The 18,914-nt window shown below is 41.2% G+C and overlaps 1 protein-coding gene across 3 annotated transcripts in view; it reads right to left on the reverse strand.

Annotated features, from left to right (window-relative positions):
• Positions 1-18,914, reverse strand: part of MPP3 (MAGUK p55 scaffold protein 3) — an 80,875-nt gene that overhangs the window by 17,611 nt on the left and 44,350 nt on the right. For all 3 annotated transcript variants that reach the window (XM_078377970.1, XM_078377968.1, XM_078377969.1), the window contains exons 9-15: positions 18,765-18,839; positions 16,078-16,274; positions 10,399-10,463; positions 9,027-9,047; positions 4,551-4,592; positions 3,706-3,870; positions 1,968-2,048 (exon numbers count right to left, since the gene is read on the reverse strand). In XM_078377970.1, the coding sequence (XP_078234096.1) occupies positions 1,968-2,048; positions 3,706-3,870; positions 4,551-4,592; positions 9,027-9,047; positions 10,399-10,463; positions 16,078-16,274; positions 18,765-18,839 (646 nt within the window). The remainder of the gene's footprint in view (positions 1-1,967; positions 2,049-3,705; positions 3,871-4,550; positions 4,593-9,026; positions 9,048-10,398; positions 10,464-16,077; positions 16,275-18,764; positions 18,840-18,914) is intronic.

Below are 18,914 nucleotides of genomic sequence, written 5' to 3' on the forward strand. Positions count from 1 at the left end.
AAAATACTGTAATAACAAATAGGCTGAATAGATTCCCACAGGGCAGAAGTTCTCCCTTGGTATGCAAAGGCATGCACATCTGACGCAAGTAGCTCAGGTGCACCTACGACCCTTCGAGACAGAAATGGCATTTGTGATCCCAATGGAGAAGAGGACCCACCTGCACAGCTCCCAAATCATCAGAAATGGGAAGCCTGAAATGGGCAGGGGATCAGGCTGTATCAGCCCCTGCATCCTATAGACACAGCAGTTTCTTTGAGGTCATGATCATTCTTGCTGCCGCATGCCATGGATGGCTACCTTGTTAAATCATCCATCATCTAAATACAGTTTCATACATTCACTCCACAGCCAGCGTGGCAAGTTGTGTGTGAATGAAGAGATACAGCAAGCAATTCATTTTTGCACCTGAGAATTTTCCATTTGATTTCTCCTCTCTCCCAGATCTTGCTGCTTTTACAGATTAATATCTCTCCTCCATCACCCTACATAGCTGTCTGAATTCTTTCAGCAACAGCCGGAGTTTGGGAAAGGTACATTTTCAACCACAACTTTTTGTGTGGGGATTTTAGAAGGTACAGCTCACAAAAGGAACTTTTTCAAACTCTAGGAAATTATTTTCCACTGAAATATTTCTCTGATTTCATACACTCCCCCCCCCCAAAAAAACCCCAAAGTTTAATTGGGCATAGGTCTCAAACTTTTTCCAGAACCAGATCTCAGCTTGGGAGTTCAGGAAGAAAAGTATAGCAGGAAAAGTAGCAAAAGCAGTGAGCTCCACCCATGAAACTTGCCTATATCCAGTTCAGAGGGCTGGGGAGAGCTCTTTCACACCCCATTCAGTAGAAATCCCTGGTGTTCTGTAGGGCAGTGGTCCCCAACCTTGGGCCTCCAGATGTTCTTGGACTACAGCTCCCAGAAGCCTTCACCACCACCTCTGCTGGCCAGGATTTCTGGGAGCTGAAGTCCAAGAACATCTGGAGGCCCAAGGTTGGAGACCACTGCTGTAGGGCTTTCAGAGGCCTGGGAGGGTTATTTCAAGGAACAAGGGGCAGAAAAGAAACAGGGCCTGCTCAAAATGTCAAGCTGCCCTTCCCAATACCCTATACCAGACCTGAGGGCCACATACAGCCCGCGAGCCATTCCTGTCCAGCCCGCAGACAGTTTTGAACATCAAAACCATTTATAGCTTTTTATCTAAAGTTGATCAGTTGCTTATCTTTAACATACCGCAAAAAACCTCTTTAGTATTTGTGAATATTAACAAGTTTAAAATAAAAACAATCATAACATGTTTCATGTTATTTTTAAGTAAAATTGGTTCAGCCCCCGAACACAGTTCAGATTTTTAATGTTTCCCCCCCCCCAGAGATTAATTGCCCACCTCTGCCCTATACAGAAATTTAGTGACTCTCAGCCAACTTTTATTTTCATTGCTGGTGACAGGACAACAGCCTTCACCACCACATGGTGAGGACAGCAGGTCAATTTAGGGAATAAGAGTTTACTACAGGGTGCACCCAAAAGGTCATCCAACAGAGGAGAATGACTAAGAGGTTCAGGAGAAATATGCAGGGCCTGCTGCTGCCGCCCCCCCCCAAACACCCGCCATTTGAAATGGTTGCCTTGCTTTGTCTAACAGTAGAGTTGGCACTGTGGTATGTTCATCTATTGGTTCAATTGTGGAGCACCGAAACCTGGTCCAGCTTAGTGTATCTTTGTAAGTTATTAGCTTTTCTTCTTCTCTTTCCTGGAAACTACTGCACTCCAATTTAGGTTGTTGGTTTTTAATACTACTGAGTTCTATTTTATCATTTTATGCTTTAAGCCAATCAGAAAACAATGTTAACAGCTGACTGGACATACATAAGACAAGCAAACACATAAGAAAAATGTTATGGAGGTTTCAGAGGGAGGTGATGGCTGGGTGGACAGGGAGAAACAGGTTTCATTAAAATGGTGCTCACGTGGCACAGCAACTCCGTACTCCTGTGGGTTTTCAGCTACCACCTTCTGCTTGAGTTCATTTAGCCGGGACCCCAAGGAACCTGAGAGGTCAGAGAAAAAACATAAGTGGACAGAACATAAGGCATACAGGTGCTCTGCAGAAGAAACCGTTTAAAAAGGGAGAAAGAAAAGGAACACAAACTGTAAAATAGGTATGCACTTGTGATTCTCCTTGTTTTACTCTAAGGAGTAAACTTGAAAAGATGCCATGTTGGTCCATTGTGCATGGATGGGGGTGGAGTGTAATATTCCCTTTGCTATTTATATTTGCATAAGGAGAAGAAAGCCCCAATTTTACCTACCAGGAAAGTCCCCTGTGCACAATACAAACAGCAAGCACAGGGTCCCTGATTGAGGTCACAGTACAGGAAAGTGGGAGAAAGGAGCTACAAGAAGGAGCTACAGTACAAGAAGCCAGATTTAGGTTGAATAGAATGAAAAACATCTTAGCTGTTAGAGCAGTACAACAATGGAACCAATTACCTCAGAAGGTGGTGAGTGCTTCAATGCTGGGGGCATTCAAGAGAAAACTGGACAACTATCTGCAAGATCTGCTTTGATCTGGATTATTGCATTGAGCAGGGGATTGGATTGGATGGCCTTAAAGGCCCCTTCCAACTCCATTATTCTCTGACACTATGACCTTTCGCTCTCCAGATGTTTTGAGCCAACCTCCAGAAGCCTCTTTCAGCATAGCCAATGGTAAATGATTGTGGAATCTATAATTCAAAACATCTAGAGATGTAGGAGTTCTTGGCCTACGGAGCCGTCTCACCACATAGTGGATTTCTCTCAGGCATCTGCTATAAAACTGCGGGGAACCTAGGGCTACAAATCCCATTCTCCTGGGGTTCCAAAATGGTTATATGGGCTTACCCAAATGGGCACCATCTCCTTCTCTACTGTCCTTTGGTAACTTCCCAGGTTTTTTACCAATAACCCCACACACACCCATTCTGAAAGGTAGAAATGTATCTCCTCAGAGTTAGGGCTCTTCCAGAGAGGGCAAAAGTTTCACCCAAAAATTGGCTGTGGTTGGATAGCAGGAAAGCAAAGGAGACCATGTCTTACTGGAAGTTAAGTCCAAACTGAACTTTTAAAAGCAACATTTCTAGAAGTACTCCTTTTTGAGAGCTCTTTGAAATCCTTGTTAGAAATCCACTTCCCTGCTGGAGCTTCTCTTCTGCAGATATTTTTCCAAAAATATGTAATGATGCTACCTACAAGTTTCCAACTGGGAGGCTCTGATGTGGAAACAGAACTGTGTAACAAGCGTCAAAGTACTAAACTTCTTCCCCAGAACAAAATAAACTGTGCCTTCAGGAGTAACAAAAATAGGGAAAGGCAAAGAGCAAAGTGCTCAGTAGATGCATGCATGGCAAGAGAAGTAAGGAAACCATAATGTGGCTTCTATTTCTTGTAATGGAGCAAATAGTCTGTCCCAATAGTTCTTAGTTCCTGGCAGCCAGAGCTTTAAACAAAAAATTATACCATCTACCACTGGAATGTGTCCCCAAGAACTGGTCTGAAATTGGATTTGACCCTCAGGGTGAAGTAAATTCACCTCCTGTTCCTATGGCAACTCATGTCTTGTTAAAATCATCCAGAAGCTCTTTTACTGCAGCAAAACTTTGGGGAAATTGGACCTTAAGCTCCAGCTTGTAAGTTCTTGTATTCTTTTTCTACAAAACAACTCACCAATTAAAACCACCAGCCTTTTTCTGTCTCCTGGCGGCTGCTCGTATTTGGTGACTTCTTCATATGTGAGGAGTTCTAAGGGCTGGGTTTGCTCAACTTGCTTTACTTCATTCTGGCCATTCTGTTTTTCCTTCCGGCTGAGCCGGAAACTCCGCCTCAAGCCAGCTACAACACCAAGAAAACAAAACAAAGGGAAACAAAAACCCATAATCATCATCATGAGCACCATCCCTGTCATTATCATCATCAACATCAACATCATTTGTTGAATGCCTTTTTCTGGAAAAGACACAAAATGTCACACAGCACTTAAAATATTGTTTGTTGCTGTTTAGTCATTTAGTCGTGTCGGACTCTTTGTGATCTCAATATCGCTTAAAATATACAAACAGTTAAAATAAAATAAAATAAAATAAAAAAAAATACAATACATTGGAAATTTAAAACAACACTTTTGGCGAAGATTGACAAAGTAAAGAGATAATCAAATAGCAGATTAGTAGAAATAGCAGGAACTAGTTCAAATTCTAACTTTGCAATCTCATCTGAGCTCCCTAAATCTGCTCCAGAAAGCAGTTGAGAAACCTATAAGGGCTGAGCAGGAGTTGAAGGAAAGAGAAATTCCTGTTACACAAGCAAAAAGTTGTTGTACGTAACATTGGATTTAGCTTGACAGCTCTAATGTTCTTACATACACTCTCAGTGACTCTTGCATTCTAACAAATTAAATCCTACTCCTCCATTTGTATTTGCAACATTTTTCAACCAAATCCCCAAGGTGATATGCAAGTATATATATTTGCATTATATGAGCCAGTTTGGATTCAAGCCCAACAGTTTCTCACCTATATACTGTCCGTTGAAGTATCCCTCACAATCACAGTCCTCTGTTTGGAAATAACAGAAAGAAGGGGAAGAAAAGTATCAACAAAACAGAAAGTATACTGTGCCTATTTCAGCAGAGAAAGAGTCTCATGTTGCATCTTTGGTGCTTTGGTAGGAAAATAAGGGACTATAACAGAAGAGCCGAAAAGAGGTACTGTTGTTACATGTGAGTATGTGAAAGAGGTTAGGAGGGGCTTCAGGTTAGTGGTAGATCATATACACCCTGCATGCAGAAGTCCTACTCTAGGGGATAAGGCGGGGTGGGCAATCTTCAGAAGGCTAGATGCTGTACACACTAAACGATGGGCACAAATCAATGCTTTGTGCTGGTTTGTTTCTCGATCAAACAGGAATTTGGCACTTCGCAGCCCCATCTTCTCCTCCTCTTCCTCCTCCTCCTCTGAATGATTGCCCACTAGAGGAGGCAGAGCTGAGAACCACCAAACACCCGTTCAGCCAAGAAACAAACAAGAATGAACCATCAGTTTGGTAGTTCAGGCCCATTTCTAGCACATGCTTCTCCGTGAATGTCGGATGGCCATATCTGTGACACCCCAATCCCAATCTTTTTCTTATAGTTTTTTTAAAATTGGAAAACCCTCTTGCACCTTCTAATGGACAACTTTTTCATATTTTAAGGGAAACAGCGGTAGAGGCTGGGGGTACTTGTGGGCCCCCAAAATACAGCACAATTGCCTCCCAAAGCCTGGAAGGAACAAGGGAAACTCTTGAGCCCTCAGTTTTTTTTCCATATAACTTTTGAAACTTTCAGGGGAGTATGTTGGGGTTCTTGGGATAGGGCAGAGATACTGGGTGGTACAACAGCTAAAGCAACAACAAATATCCCCATCATACTTTAAAAATGGGCACATGCATTATGGCATACATGCTCATAGATTAGAACCCACTTCATCAGATAAATGAAGTGATATCCTGAGCTAGGGGAGGAAGAGGGAGGGCAGTAGACATTAAACAGCGAGGTGATAGAGAGGATAAGCTGTAACAGTGACATTATTAACACTGAGCTCACGGAACTGCTGATAACACAGAGGTCCTGATGGTATGCGAGTTAATTAATGCACAGAAACAGGATTTCAAAAAAAAAAACTTCTATATTGATTCAAGCCACAGGGAATAGAACTGATCTTGGTGAGGAACAGCAACTCAACAGTTTCTCATTCCAACCTTCCTTTGAGGTTTCCTGGCTCAAAGATTCCTTTCAAGTGTCTTTGCTCACGAATGGCTACCTTGAGGCCATTAAGACTGGTAACAGAATGCCAAGAATGCTTAAATACTTCCTCGCTGTGTTGTTGTTTTCAAATATTGCCATTGTTAATTCTGTTTGCTTTTCTTCTAGTGCAATATGCAACATCCATCATCTCTTTAGGTGATGATTTCAAACTAGATCTTCCTACTTCTAGTCCAGGGTTATGCAATTCTAATAGATCGAGACACCAATTTTGTTCCCCTGGCAGGTCACTGCAAGCTGCACAGGACCTCACTGCCACCACCTAAAGAACCATTTAAACAATTTTAAGTTTTCCTGATTGGCAATAACATTCAGTGGCAACCTTGTGTAATTTTTTTAAAAAACAAGATTTTTCCTTACTCTCAGTGAGCATTCCCTACTTGTTTCTGAAACTCAGCAGCTGGAAACTACTATAAGTAATTTAAAACAAGCAAAACACACACTTTAAACATGTTTTCCCCAGCCTGGGATGCTGCTGAAATTCAGCTGTACAATTTATCTTTGAATTCTGGCAGCACAGTCTTGGGTGGGAGTGGTGGTAGATTTCTGGCAGCCAGAAAAACAACCTTAGGAAGCCAGATGTAGCTCACAGTCCACATGTTGCCCATCTGTACATCTGTACCCAACTGGGGAATAGGGACAATTGGAGTCACAATCCAGCATGACTAGAAAGCACCAAACTGGGCAGAGAGAAAGAGTCTTTTGTGTTCCTGCTGTTTCAGACTCCATTTCTCAGAAGTCCCAACCAACATGGCTCAGTGGTAAGGGATTACAGAGCTATACTCCAAGACCTCTAGAGCAGTGGCCCCCAACCTTGGGCCTCCAGATGTTCTTGGACTTCAACTCCCAGAAGCCTTCACCACCACCTCTGCTGGCCAGAATTTCTGGGAGTTGAAGTCCAAGAACATCTGGAGGCCCAAGGTTGGAGACCACTGCTCTAGAGGAACAAATGCTTAGGGAAAGCTGCTGTAACCACTCTGGCTCTCACATTAACAAAATGTGCAGCAATGAGAACAAAGGCCGCTGAAATAAACTGTGAAACTGCCATGTTTACTGACAGATTCAAAACCATTTCCTTTCCCCATAGTCGTTTTGTGTATGTGTGTTCTGTGTTGTCAAGTTGAAACCAAAATTACAATGACCCTAATAGGGCTTTCAAAGTAAGTGAGATATTTAAGCAGTCATTTTACTAGTTCCACTCCCCCAGTAAGTCTCCATGGCCAAGTGGGGATTTGAACCCTGTACTCCAGAGTCCTAGTCTGTCACACTATCCACTGCACCATACTGGGAATCCAGTATAGTTGTATAGTTATTATATTTAAAAAAGAGAACATGTTCTGCCTTGTAAGCTCAGCATCTACAGGAGGCATTCCTTTTTAGAAGGAGCAGGCTAAAATCAGATAGGGGGAGGGGGGAATAGCAGTACATCCATGGTTCAACAGGAAATTACCTGCTGTGTTAAGCAAAGCTCCAAGGAGCATCACAATTGCTTTTAAGAAACAGCAGGCATTTAATCCATGTGATTAGTACAAAAAATTACATGGTAAAAAACACAGGACAAATAAATAGCTAGGAAAAATTAAATAAGATTGACACAAGAGTCCCCAGATGGCAAAAGGGAGAAATGTCAGAGGTTCCTCTACCAACTCCCATCAAAGGGCACAGCCTATAAAGCGGTTGAATGTGCAGTAGAAAGAAGAAACCCAGCTCAAGCTAAGGAACTACGAGTGAATTAAGGCAGAAACACAAATAAACCCAGACTTGAGCTGGACTAGGAAAAGGAAGGAAATTAGATTTAGAAGCAAATCAACCAACTCATTTGGCATGACAGCCACATCATTCCCAAGAGCCAATCCTGCATAGACAGGGTGAAGTGCTGTTAGATCAGCATTTGCAGCGTTGCCACAAGACCTCAGCTCCTGAAATTACTTCTGCGCCAGCCTCTCTCTCCACCTTCAATGTGTTCTAGAAGGAGAGGGCAACTCCATAAGGTTCTTTGCTTACAACTCCCTTTGGCCGTAGCCAGCACAGCTATTGGGAGCTAAAGGCCAAGAAATCTGGAGTGTGACAGCTGCTTGCCTCTCTTTAGAACCTTAGGTCCCCAGATGTTCTTGGACTAAAACTCCCAGAGGCCTTCACCACTGCTTGCTTGCTTGCTTGCTTGCTTGCTTGCTTGCTTGCTCGCTCGCTCACTCACTCACTCACTCACTCACTCACTCACTCACTCACATAAGCCTCAGCCAATCAGGAAATAAGGGACTTTGTATCTGGTGTCTGGCATCTTAAAGGTACCAATTTACCTATCCCTCTACATCAGTGGCCCCCAACCTTGGGCCTCCAGATGTTCTTGGACTTCAACTCCCAGAAATCCTGACCAGCAGATGTGGTGGTGAAGGCTTCTGGGATTTGAAGTCTAAGAACATCCAGAGGCCCAAGGTTGGGGACCACTGCTCTACATCACATCTTATATGTTCCCTTTATCATATAACATAGCACCACTTTAAACCAAAAGTGAAGATTTTTGGCCTTCTAGATGATTTGAACTTCAGCATGATCAATGAGAAGTGACTGTGGGAAGTGCAGTCCAAAACACTTAGCAGACCAGAAATTCATCATCCCTACTTAAATAGAGATTAAAAACAGTAGTTGTAAAATTTTGGAAGGAAGATCATCTGAAGTTTACTCACATGCCTATACTTTTCTTCCAACAGAGAAATTTAAATAAACAGGATATATAGGCTGGATATTAATGAGTAGCATCCACCCTTAATATCATAGAGCTTATAGCTGGGTAAATGTTCATCGAATTAGGCTGGAAAGCATCATATGAAACAAGGGAATGCAGAAAGTAGTCTCCAGTTGTTCTCTTTTTATTTTTTTCGCTCACAGAATTGATGGTTGCACAGAAACATCCCCATCGTCATCTCTATCTAGAGCTCATCTTCCCTCGTCAAAACGTGAACAAAAAGTTATTTGAAAAACCTGGATTTTGGAAGCAAAATCAATTATGAAAAGAGATGCAAACAAATACCCAGATTGTGCCATTTGGGCTTGTCACAAAAGCTGTCTCAGAATCTGGATTTGCTTTACTCTGCGTTAGGCTCAAGGGGACAGATTTTGTTTGGCAAGCCACTTATGTGATAGAAAAGGTACCGCTTGCTCATTCCAGAATATGGGGAGAACCTACCTTTCTCAGAAGACTGATCATCTGTGGTTAGCATAAAAAGACAGAGGCAACAAAGTTAAAACAAAGCCCCCCAAAATGTTCCAAGGCATCAAGGGTCAAATTTTGAATATTCATGTGCCAGGAAGCCCGCTCTGACATATACAGAAAGAGGGACAAAGAAGCAGCAGTAGCTGTTTTCTTCTCCTAGTCTGCCACTATCTCCTACCTAGGACCAAACCACAAGAAATAGGTATACACACAACTGCCTAGTATGGTCATAGACCTGCCACTGGGATTGTAGAAACTAAACGTGGATCTTTCCATGAAATGATGCTCAAGATACCTAACTGCAGTCAAATAGAAAACAAAACTAAAGGTATAATGCTGTCTAATCAAGGACAAACATTTAGAAAATCAATCTAATTTAAAACAAAATAAAAATATCTTTAAAAATGCTAATCAGAGGCATTTGTTACAAGAAATCAAAATCCTTTTAATCAAATCACCTAACTGGTTAGTAGATCAAAACAGTTGACCTTAACTCTATATATGCGGGCTCTCTCTATATGCTGGACAACAGCAACCCCGATCCCCAGCCACTATATGGGAACATAAATTAACACATCTGGCAGACAAGACAAGCTAGAGAAGCTTGAACCAAAACACTAGACCACACTTAACTGCAACATTTACACAAGGATTAGCCTATTTGGGTCAATCCTGATGTTCTTAGACTGCATCTCTCATCAATCCTCACCACGGGTTATGCTGGCTAAAGTTCATGGGAATGGCAATTCAACAATATCTAGAGAATTACATGTTCCCTTGCCCTATTCATTGCCTTGGGGTAGCCTGCCACACATATGGGGTTTAGAAATGCATGTTTATAAGCAAGTTTCCAAATGGCCATTTCTGGGCTTTTCTTCTGGTGCCCTCTCTTGATTTTTAATCATATTAGCAAACAATGGCTGCTTGTTGTGGATGCCACGGGAAGAAGTTCAGGCTGAAAAATGACATATTTTCTTCAGCACCAGAAAACACACATTTTAAGGTCTTTAGACATCAATTCCCAGAATTCTCTAGTGAGCATAGTTATTAGCCATGATATCTAGGGTATTCTAGGAGCTATACTTCAAAAATATAGGTTTTCTCATCTCAAATCACTACGAAGTCTTTTCCCTCATTGCTGTCCACTCCCCATCGTGCTACTTAATTTTTTTGACCTGCTATAGTTTCCGCAAATAATTGATGCAGGCTCCTCATAACCTCAGGGTCACATCCTTTAAACGGCTACATTATAAAGCCTCAGCAATGAACTCAACAAAGAACTAGATGTAGTTGAACACATGCAAGTGCTGTCAAGCACACAAGAGAAAGATTTATGGTGACTCACAGAGTGGCTTTGTGACACTTCTGGTGTTATGTAGTGCACCGACAGTTCTTCTGTACATCAAACGCCTACATGTGAAAGCAAGAACGATGTCATTCAAACAGAAAGGAAAAATGAGAGCCCTCAATCATATGTTAATGCAGATTAAGTTCGGTGTGCTCATTTGTTCCTACCAAAATATACGGCACTTTAAAACCTACCCTATACTTTACTTCATTCACACTTTTAAAAGGGGAGGAGGCTGTAAAATTGCCACTTTTATTCTGAAGTGGAGAAACTCGAAGAAAGTGTTTCTGATCCAGATCAGACATCCACACCAGTTTCCTGCTGAGCCTGTGCTATGGGCACTATTTGCTCTCAGAAGTGCTCTTTATACCCAACAGAATGGTGGGTGGGTGGGGAGGGACATTTAGAGTTAAATTCTCAGATGCGTGCTCTAGATTAAGAAGCGTGGGATGCTTCCTTCCACTTCAAATAAGTATTGGCAATATTATGCCTATTTTTTTAAAAAGAGCATGAGTAAAGCAATCTGCAGGTTAGATTTTAATTCCCATTGATTCGAACTGCAACTAAGTGCACTTAATTCAGTCTGGACTCTGATCCCTCATATTTTTTCCACTGAGAAGTAACAGACCACACAGCAAAAATATGGCAAGTGTTGGCGCTCTGTCTCACGCACACACACACACACACACACACACACACACACACACACACACACACACACACACACACACACACACACACACACACACACACACACATGAACTTTTTATTAAAAAGCAGTTTTAAGTAACCAGAAACTTAGGCATTTTGTGCCTCTCCAATATAAAAAGAGGTTACCTACCTGTTCTACCATGGTTCTTCTAGTGGATCTCTGTGAATTCACACAAATGGGTTTGTTCTGTGCCTGCGCAGGATGATTCAGAACTTTCTAGAGCTTAAAAAAGATTTGACAATGATACATTCCGCCCCCCTGTGGAGCGCAAGCTCCGCCCTCCAATCTTCCCCTCAGTTCCTTCCATAGTCCGCCGCTGTCAAGGTAGTATATTGGAAGACAACATGACGGACAGAGGGGAGGAAGGGAGGGATTGGGTGAATTCACAGGGGTCCACTAGAAGAACCATGGTTACAGGTAGGTAACCTCTTTTTCTTCTTCGTGTCCTATGTGAATACCCACGAGTGGGTGATTGACAAGCTCACTTACTGGATGGTGGGACATCACGGTAGTAAAGATGTCAAGATTGCTCTGCCAAATGCAGCATCATTCTTCGATCTTACATCAAGGCGTTAATGCTTAATGAAGGTCAATGGGTTGGACCATGTTTCTGCTCGGCAGATGTTTCGTAGTTCTATCCCTCGATGGAGAGCCGTAGATGTTGATAATGCTCTAGTGGAATGTGCTTTTAAATGTTCAGGGGGTGCTTTGCCTGAAAGTTCATATGATATTGTCTGTATGATACCAATGTTTTTATCTTTCTTTTTCTGAGTGGCTTCAATGGAGTGACTCTTGGTTTTAGATGAGGATGTCGAGCTGGTCTTTACTGAAGGTTTGGGTGACTCCTTTTGCCTTACTGGAGTTGGCACCAGGCTGGATATTGATCGGGCCATCAGGCTCAATACTGATTAGACTGGCTCTGGGCGCCCTGAGTCCTTCGTTGTTGGTGAGGTAAGTGTATCCATGGTTGGGTGAAGAAATTTCTCCCAGAAATATGACCTTAATCATTGTAATCTGAGTTTTATTGCTGGTTTTGTTAACTTCTTACATTCAGGACACAACTGGGTTTGGTGTTCTTCCCCCAAGCAAAATAAGTATTTGTTGTGCCTGTCCGTAAGCGGGATTTTCCCCCCACAAAGATCGCATTGTTTAAACAGTTCTGAGGGGCCGTAAAAATGGGAAGAAGGGGACATCGTTGTTGGGGGGAGGAAACACAGGAAGCCAAAAAAGTTGTATGTGGGGATAACAATAGAAGTTAATCACAAGGAGATGTAAAATAATGATGATTATTATAGAATCTGAGAGTTCAATTATCAAAAAGGATATTTTCAATGAGTAATACTCACAGTTAAACACTCTAGTTGTTCCCAACATCCTAACCACACGGTGGAGAAAAAGGAACTGAGGGGAAGATTGGAGGGCGGAGCTTGCACTCCGTGGGGGGATGTCTCATTGTCAAATCTTTTTTAAGCTCTAGAAAGTTCTGAATCCTTCTGTGCAGGCACAAAACAAACCCACTTGTATGCATTCACAGAGGCCACAAAGAAGAAATTTTTATTCACAAGACCTCAGACTGGCATACATGGTTTGTCCTCTCCAGTTTTATCCACACAAACATCCTTTGAGAAAGGATGTAAAAGCTCAATTCTCTGATCCTTGCAGACAATGATGAAGGACTGAGGAATTATTCTCCTCGCCCTGTGAATGCGGCATTCCAGAGAAGGGAAGGTGAACAATTTATTCACAAAATAAGCAAAACTGTTCAAGATAGTATTTTTAACACAAATAACTGAACTAGAGTGAAATGACAACAGTTGTTGCTTTATTGTGTTGACTTTGAAGCCTCAAATGGGCTGTTTGTGTCTCTTTTAACAACCATTCTTCTGCACTTGCTGTGTTTGTGCATTTTGATTCTCAAAGGAAAAGGATGCGAGTTCTGCATACAAGTGTGCACAAGTAATGAAGAATTAATGAGGAAAAAAAAATCACCCTCCTTGCCTCACTCTCTCCTAGCTGTGAGGAATTTCATAGGGCTTGAAAATTCCTTGTTGAGGCAACTGATCAATAGCCTAATTCAAGACAAACAAAGAACTGAGCAAGTATTCCCCACATTCCTACTTGTGTGGTCGGCTAGAATGAGATATGACTGATGATTACCCCACAATCTTCACTGGACTGAGTAAGGATTTGAACTTGGGTCCACCTAGTCTTTGTCCAGCTTTCTAACCATGAAGTCACACAGTTGTCTTTGCACTTTGTTTTTCTTCTTATACCTGCTAGCTCTCTACCTTCCTTTTACAGAACCTATCAGAACCCTCTCCCTCTCCTTATTATTATGGAGTCTTTGACCACTCCACCACTTTTCCTCTTTTCTCACTCCTTTTTTTAAAAAGAGCAGATAAAGTTTGGTCTTAATCTTCTGGCTGCTGACTTCCCTGGAAAACGTGTCCTGTGTGCCTCTGCATAAGACAGTCACGTAACAAAAGTAACATGTTAGCAAGTAATCAATAGCTTTTCTTCCTGGTCCAATAAAACTACCTTCTTAGACACTGAGATGTCTGAATCTCAAATAGGCCCATCACTTATTATGAAAGGAGTAACATTCAACTTGGCATTCAGCAATAACTTCCCAGGGAATTAATAAAGCGGGATGGATAGACATAAAGCTTGTGCTATTTATTTTGTTTTTATTTTGTTTTTCACTATAGCCCCAAAGTGCCCCAAGAATACATTTACGAATTAAAAAATTCTAAGCCCAGAAATTTGTTGAACACAAAACACTCAGAACAAGCACATATTCCTTCCTTGTAAAAATGTACTCTGGACACCCTAAGCTTTCCTCCTTTCAGCAGGAGAAGGAACAGGAGTTATGTGGCTGCTACCATTACTAAACAACAGGAGTCACAAATCTTTATTCATCTTCCAGAGACCTCCCAGTAGATTTAGACATATCTTCTGTTCAGTGCTGGTACAAAAAAGCAGACAATTGACAGGTTTCAGGAATGAGGAACTTGTGGCCTTCTAGATGTTTGTGGCTATGTCTCCCACACTTCACCATTGGCCATGCTAGCAAAATCTCTGGGAAGATTAATTACAAAACATCTCACAAACCAAAGGTTCTCCACCCCACCACCTGGTTTAAGGAATAACTCACATCCTTTATTAAAGCCTCTGGCTGGCTCTAGACATCTGTGCATGCAGTTGTTCAATGTGCTTCTAGTTATCCTGATTAAGTCTGCTCAGCTCTATTTAGAACTGTCCATGGTACTGATTTCAAGCCTGAATTCTGACCCTACTTTCTAATTTTTCCTTCAGGGACAGTCACCTAGAAAATGCCATATCCACAAATTTTAGAGCTTTGAGTTATTTTCGGACCACAACTCCAAAAATCTCCAGCATTCTGGCTGGGAGATTCTGGAGTTGTGATCCAAAAAAGTAATGTTCTCAAACTCCGAGGAATTCAGACACAGGATCTAAACTGTGTAACAAATCAATACATTTGTTCAAGGGATGTGAATCCGAGGGTCAAAGCACAAGCTACAACAACACGTAGTAGGCAGCTATAGAGTCTTTAATCTGCATGAGAATAAACTGCTGCACTCCCAGTTCAGCGTGCACAGCTCAGGCCTCCTCCCACCTGAATTTTATCTAAAAACTGGGGCGAGGAGAGGTTTAAAAACTAGCAACAAATAAATCCCTGACTGTCAGATGTTCAATTTCTTCTTTTAACCCATCTGGAAGGAAGGAGCAACTTTTAAAATAAAAACCAAATGAGATGGAAGGCTTAAATTTCCTCTAGGATGAATACTGATTCCGAAGTATACTAGGGTTGTGCACACTTATTTTTGAGTTTATACAAAGAAGGGGATCTCGTGATACATATTTCAAGTCCCATGCAGTTTGGCCCACAAGGGGTAACTCAGATCTTCTCTGGAAGAAAATTATTTTCACAGTCATTTAGCACAAGATGAGAAAGACATTTTGTACTTCCTTTCTACTGTAGGCTTTTCCTACACCCCTGTACAGAGTGCGTACAGAACGTAAATGAAGTTAAACCTATATGCAGCACTGCAACATTCTTTGCTTCTGGGTTTCATCCATTGTATTTATTAAATATTTGCTGCAGGCAGAGGGGAGGACAGCCTTTCCAAAGATGAATAATCAAAGAAAAACCCCATGATTAAAGGTGGAAAGCAGCCAGTTTGCAAAATGCTGAACACTTATTTCTATTACCACTGACTGGTTCCTTTCTTAGCAACAAAAATCAATTTTTAAGAAGAGAAAAAATTGCAATGGCAACTTGCATCTCTCTATCCAGAGGAGATGGATTGTGTTGTTTCAGCACACTCAGTATGGCTGCAGAGGGGTGGGTGGAATTAGTCTTCATAATAAGTATGCAAAATTTGCCACAGCCAGCTGAAAGGATCCTGCTTTTCAGGTTATACAGAAATACTTGGCTCCAATGCAGAATATGACATTTAGGAGGATTGGAATCTAGATGAAAACAAGAGCATGAAACCATCATAATAATACAACCAGTGCAATGTAATGTTTAGAGTGATGGGCTGGGATGTGGGAGACCCAGGTTCCAGTCCACACTGAGTCAGAAATTTGCTGGCTGATCTATAGCCAGTCCCTCTCTTTCATTCTGACCTATCTCAAAGAATTGTTGTGAAGACATAGTAAGGAGGAGAGCCATATATGCCATATTGAGCTCATTAAAGAGAATGCTAGGTACAGTGGTGCCTCGCACAACGATGTTAATTGGTTAAAAAAAAACGTTCTGTGAAACATCGTTCTGTGAAACACCATTTCCCATAGGAATGCATTGAAAACCGGTTAATCCATTCCAATTGGAACGGATTGCCGTCCTTAAGCGAAAATCCCCATAGGAAACATCGTTGAGGGAAACGCGGTTTCCCAATTGAAATGCATTGAAGCCGACACTGCTGGCCCCAACTCACCTTTCCTGAAACTGTTTGGAAGGGATCAGACCCGCCCGAAGGTTTGTGTCTCCCATGCGTTTGGCCTGCCACCATGTTGGGTCATCCTGGCTTACTACCTCTAAGATTTGCCTCTTCTGAAATGGCAGCCCAGCCTCTTGGCAAGGGATGGCTTTATCTTCTTTCGGATTGTAGGAGAAGAGAGCTCTCATATATACCTGTTATATTAGGGGAGAGAAGGAAAATTACAGCCATTGCTGTGGACTGCTAGTGATTTGTATTCGCGAAGGCAAATGCAGAAAAATCACAGGACATTACATAGAGCACATTCTGAGTTAAAATTCTACTTTTATTCCTGGATAAATACAGTATAAGGTAACAATATTTTTTAAAAACCCAATACACAAAATGCATTTTTCAGCCCCAACTACAGCAAACCTAGAAAACGAAGAGGAGTTTGGTAATTCAATGAGTATATAAATTCCATTGATTTATCAGGTCTAACCTCGCTGGGACCAGCAATTAAATTTGGGCCACAGTTTTTAAAAATTTGGCATGCACATTGATACAACAACAGAGACAAGGTTAGACTGAATGAATTCCACCCTTCACCATTCAGTTTGCCACTCCGACTAACAGGAATAGCCATTACAGCTATTATGGATGTGTGTTTTTATTACTTCATTTATAAACACATACATGACTGAGAATTTAAAAAAAAAAAAAGAATGCAACTGAATTGTGCACCTAATTATAATTACATTTCTCCTTAATAAATAAAACAGAATTATTAATTAAATACCCTGTTTTCCAGAAAATAAGCCTTAATGTGTTTTTGGAACAAAAACTAATATAAGACCCTGTCTTATTTTCGGGGAAACACTGTATTATTTATTGCACCTACATAAATACAACCATTAAAGTAGTAACAATAAGTATCCATTATTTATTAATAACAAATGGTCAATTAATATCTATAATTATTCCTCCTTCAATTATTTTGGGTGTAGAGGTTGATATATTTTGAGAGGTTTTCACAGGAGGGATGGTGGTGACTTCCTCTTTTTCTCCTTTTACATTTTTTAAAAAAATCTATATTAATTACAGTGGGAGCTGTTCAAAAATTCCCACCTGTGATAACCAATAATTATTTAATATAACACTACATGGATGCATGGAAGAAAGAGATCCCACATGGATCTCTGCTCATCCCTGGAGGCAGAAGGAGAACAATAACAAACTAAAAAAAATTACAAACTAAAAAAAAAAAACACCATTGAATGCCCTTCCAGGGCTGCTGGGCTGCCTCACTGGATTTGCCCCTTTAGGCAACAAAATTTTATTTATTTATTTAAAATATTTTTATTCCACCTTTCTCCTTTGAAAGGACCCAAGGCTTACATAATTTAAAGACAATATTTAAAGCTGAAAACAGGGAGTATAAAGAGGCAGCTTACATCATTAAAAGACAATATTAAAGCTAAAATAAGAAGTATGCAAATATTTAAAAGGGACAAACAAACACAACTGTGAGAGATGTTAAACCCACCTAGTAGTACTAAGGACCCAATCAGAGCAGTAGTACATAACATTCCATCTAAAAGGCACTCATATAGTTTATATAACTAACTTAATTAAGTTGGCTTTGGATAGCATGCCATAGTGGACTTTTTCTTGTTTTATTCTACTTTATTTATAGAAGAGATAACCTAGCTAAGAAAGCCAGTAATGTACGAAAGAAGGGGAGATCCTATAGCCATTGAAATCCACAAGCACCAGCAGAACTTAAACAAAAAAGAGGAAAGTTTGAAACTCAACAAACTTGGCTTCCAGCTCTGAAAAATACAGTGTACAAAAGGTTAACGACCTCTACCCAGCCACAAGGACCGGGGATCACTACACACAAAAGACCAGCTAATGACACCCATCAATCATAGTGACAGATAATCTCTCCTCCTTATCACAACAATACATCCACAACAAGACACACTAATCACCCACCCCCTGAATAGGACAAAAGCCTATCTCACAGCCATAAATACTCCACTCCCAAGCAAACTACACCAGAGCACAGAGTGCTGTCCTCTGAAGATGCCAGCCACAGAGACTGGCAAAACGTTAGGAAGAACAACCTTCAGAACATGGCCAAAGACCCCGAAAAACCCACAACAACCATTAGATCCCGGCTGTGAAAGCCTTCATGAATAGATCCTATACAGTTTCTAGGCTTGTAGTTTGCAAAAGTGCCACAGCAAGGCTGGCCTTTTAATGCTTTTTCCACCATACATCAGGAGTGCCTATGGCACACAGAAAAGCTGGGCCTTCTTATGCATTAACTTCTACCTACATTACCGTCACTAATAGTTATATTCATCGCATACATATGGCTCCTGTTCTTTTCAGTGCTTTTCAGATTTGACTGATAAAAGTTCTGAGTGAAACAAGCCTCAAGCTACTGCAATACTAGATGGAATACAAAGTACCCATCATGATGCTTGGGTTAATAGCCCCCAAGAGTCTTATCCTCCATGAATTTGCTCAATCCTCTTTTTAAAGCCTTCTAAGTTGCCCCCCAACAGCAAATTATGCTGTTTTAACTCTGCTCTGTGTGAAGACAACACACTTTCTTCTCCACCTCCTGCACCACATTTGCCATCCACCCTCAAAGGGGAGGAAGGACGTTTCCAGATGCCAGCAAGCAATCTTACCTTGCTCTCCTTCAGGCGATCTTCTTCTTTGGTGGCTGGAATTATTTTCAGCGTTATCGATCCTTGGGACTGAGCCTGGAAGGAAAAAAACTTTGTGTTGCCCTTTTTAGGGAAAACCAGACTGTCAGCAAAACACTATGAAGAAATTTG

Source organism: Pogona vitticeps, chromosome 6 (assembly GCF_051106095.1).
Source record: "Pogona vitticeps strain Pit_001003342236 chromosome 6, PviZW2.1, whole genome shotgun sequence".
Taxonomy (NCBI): Eukaryota; Metazoa; Chordata; class Lepidosauria; order Squamata; family Agamidae; genus Pogona; species Pogona vitticeps.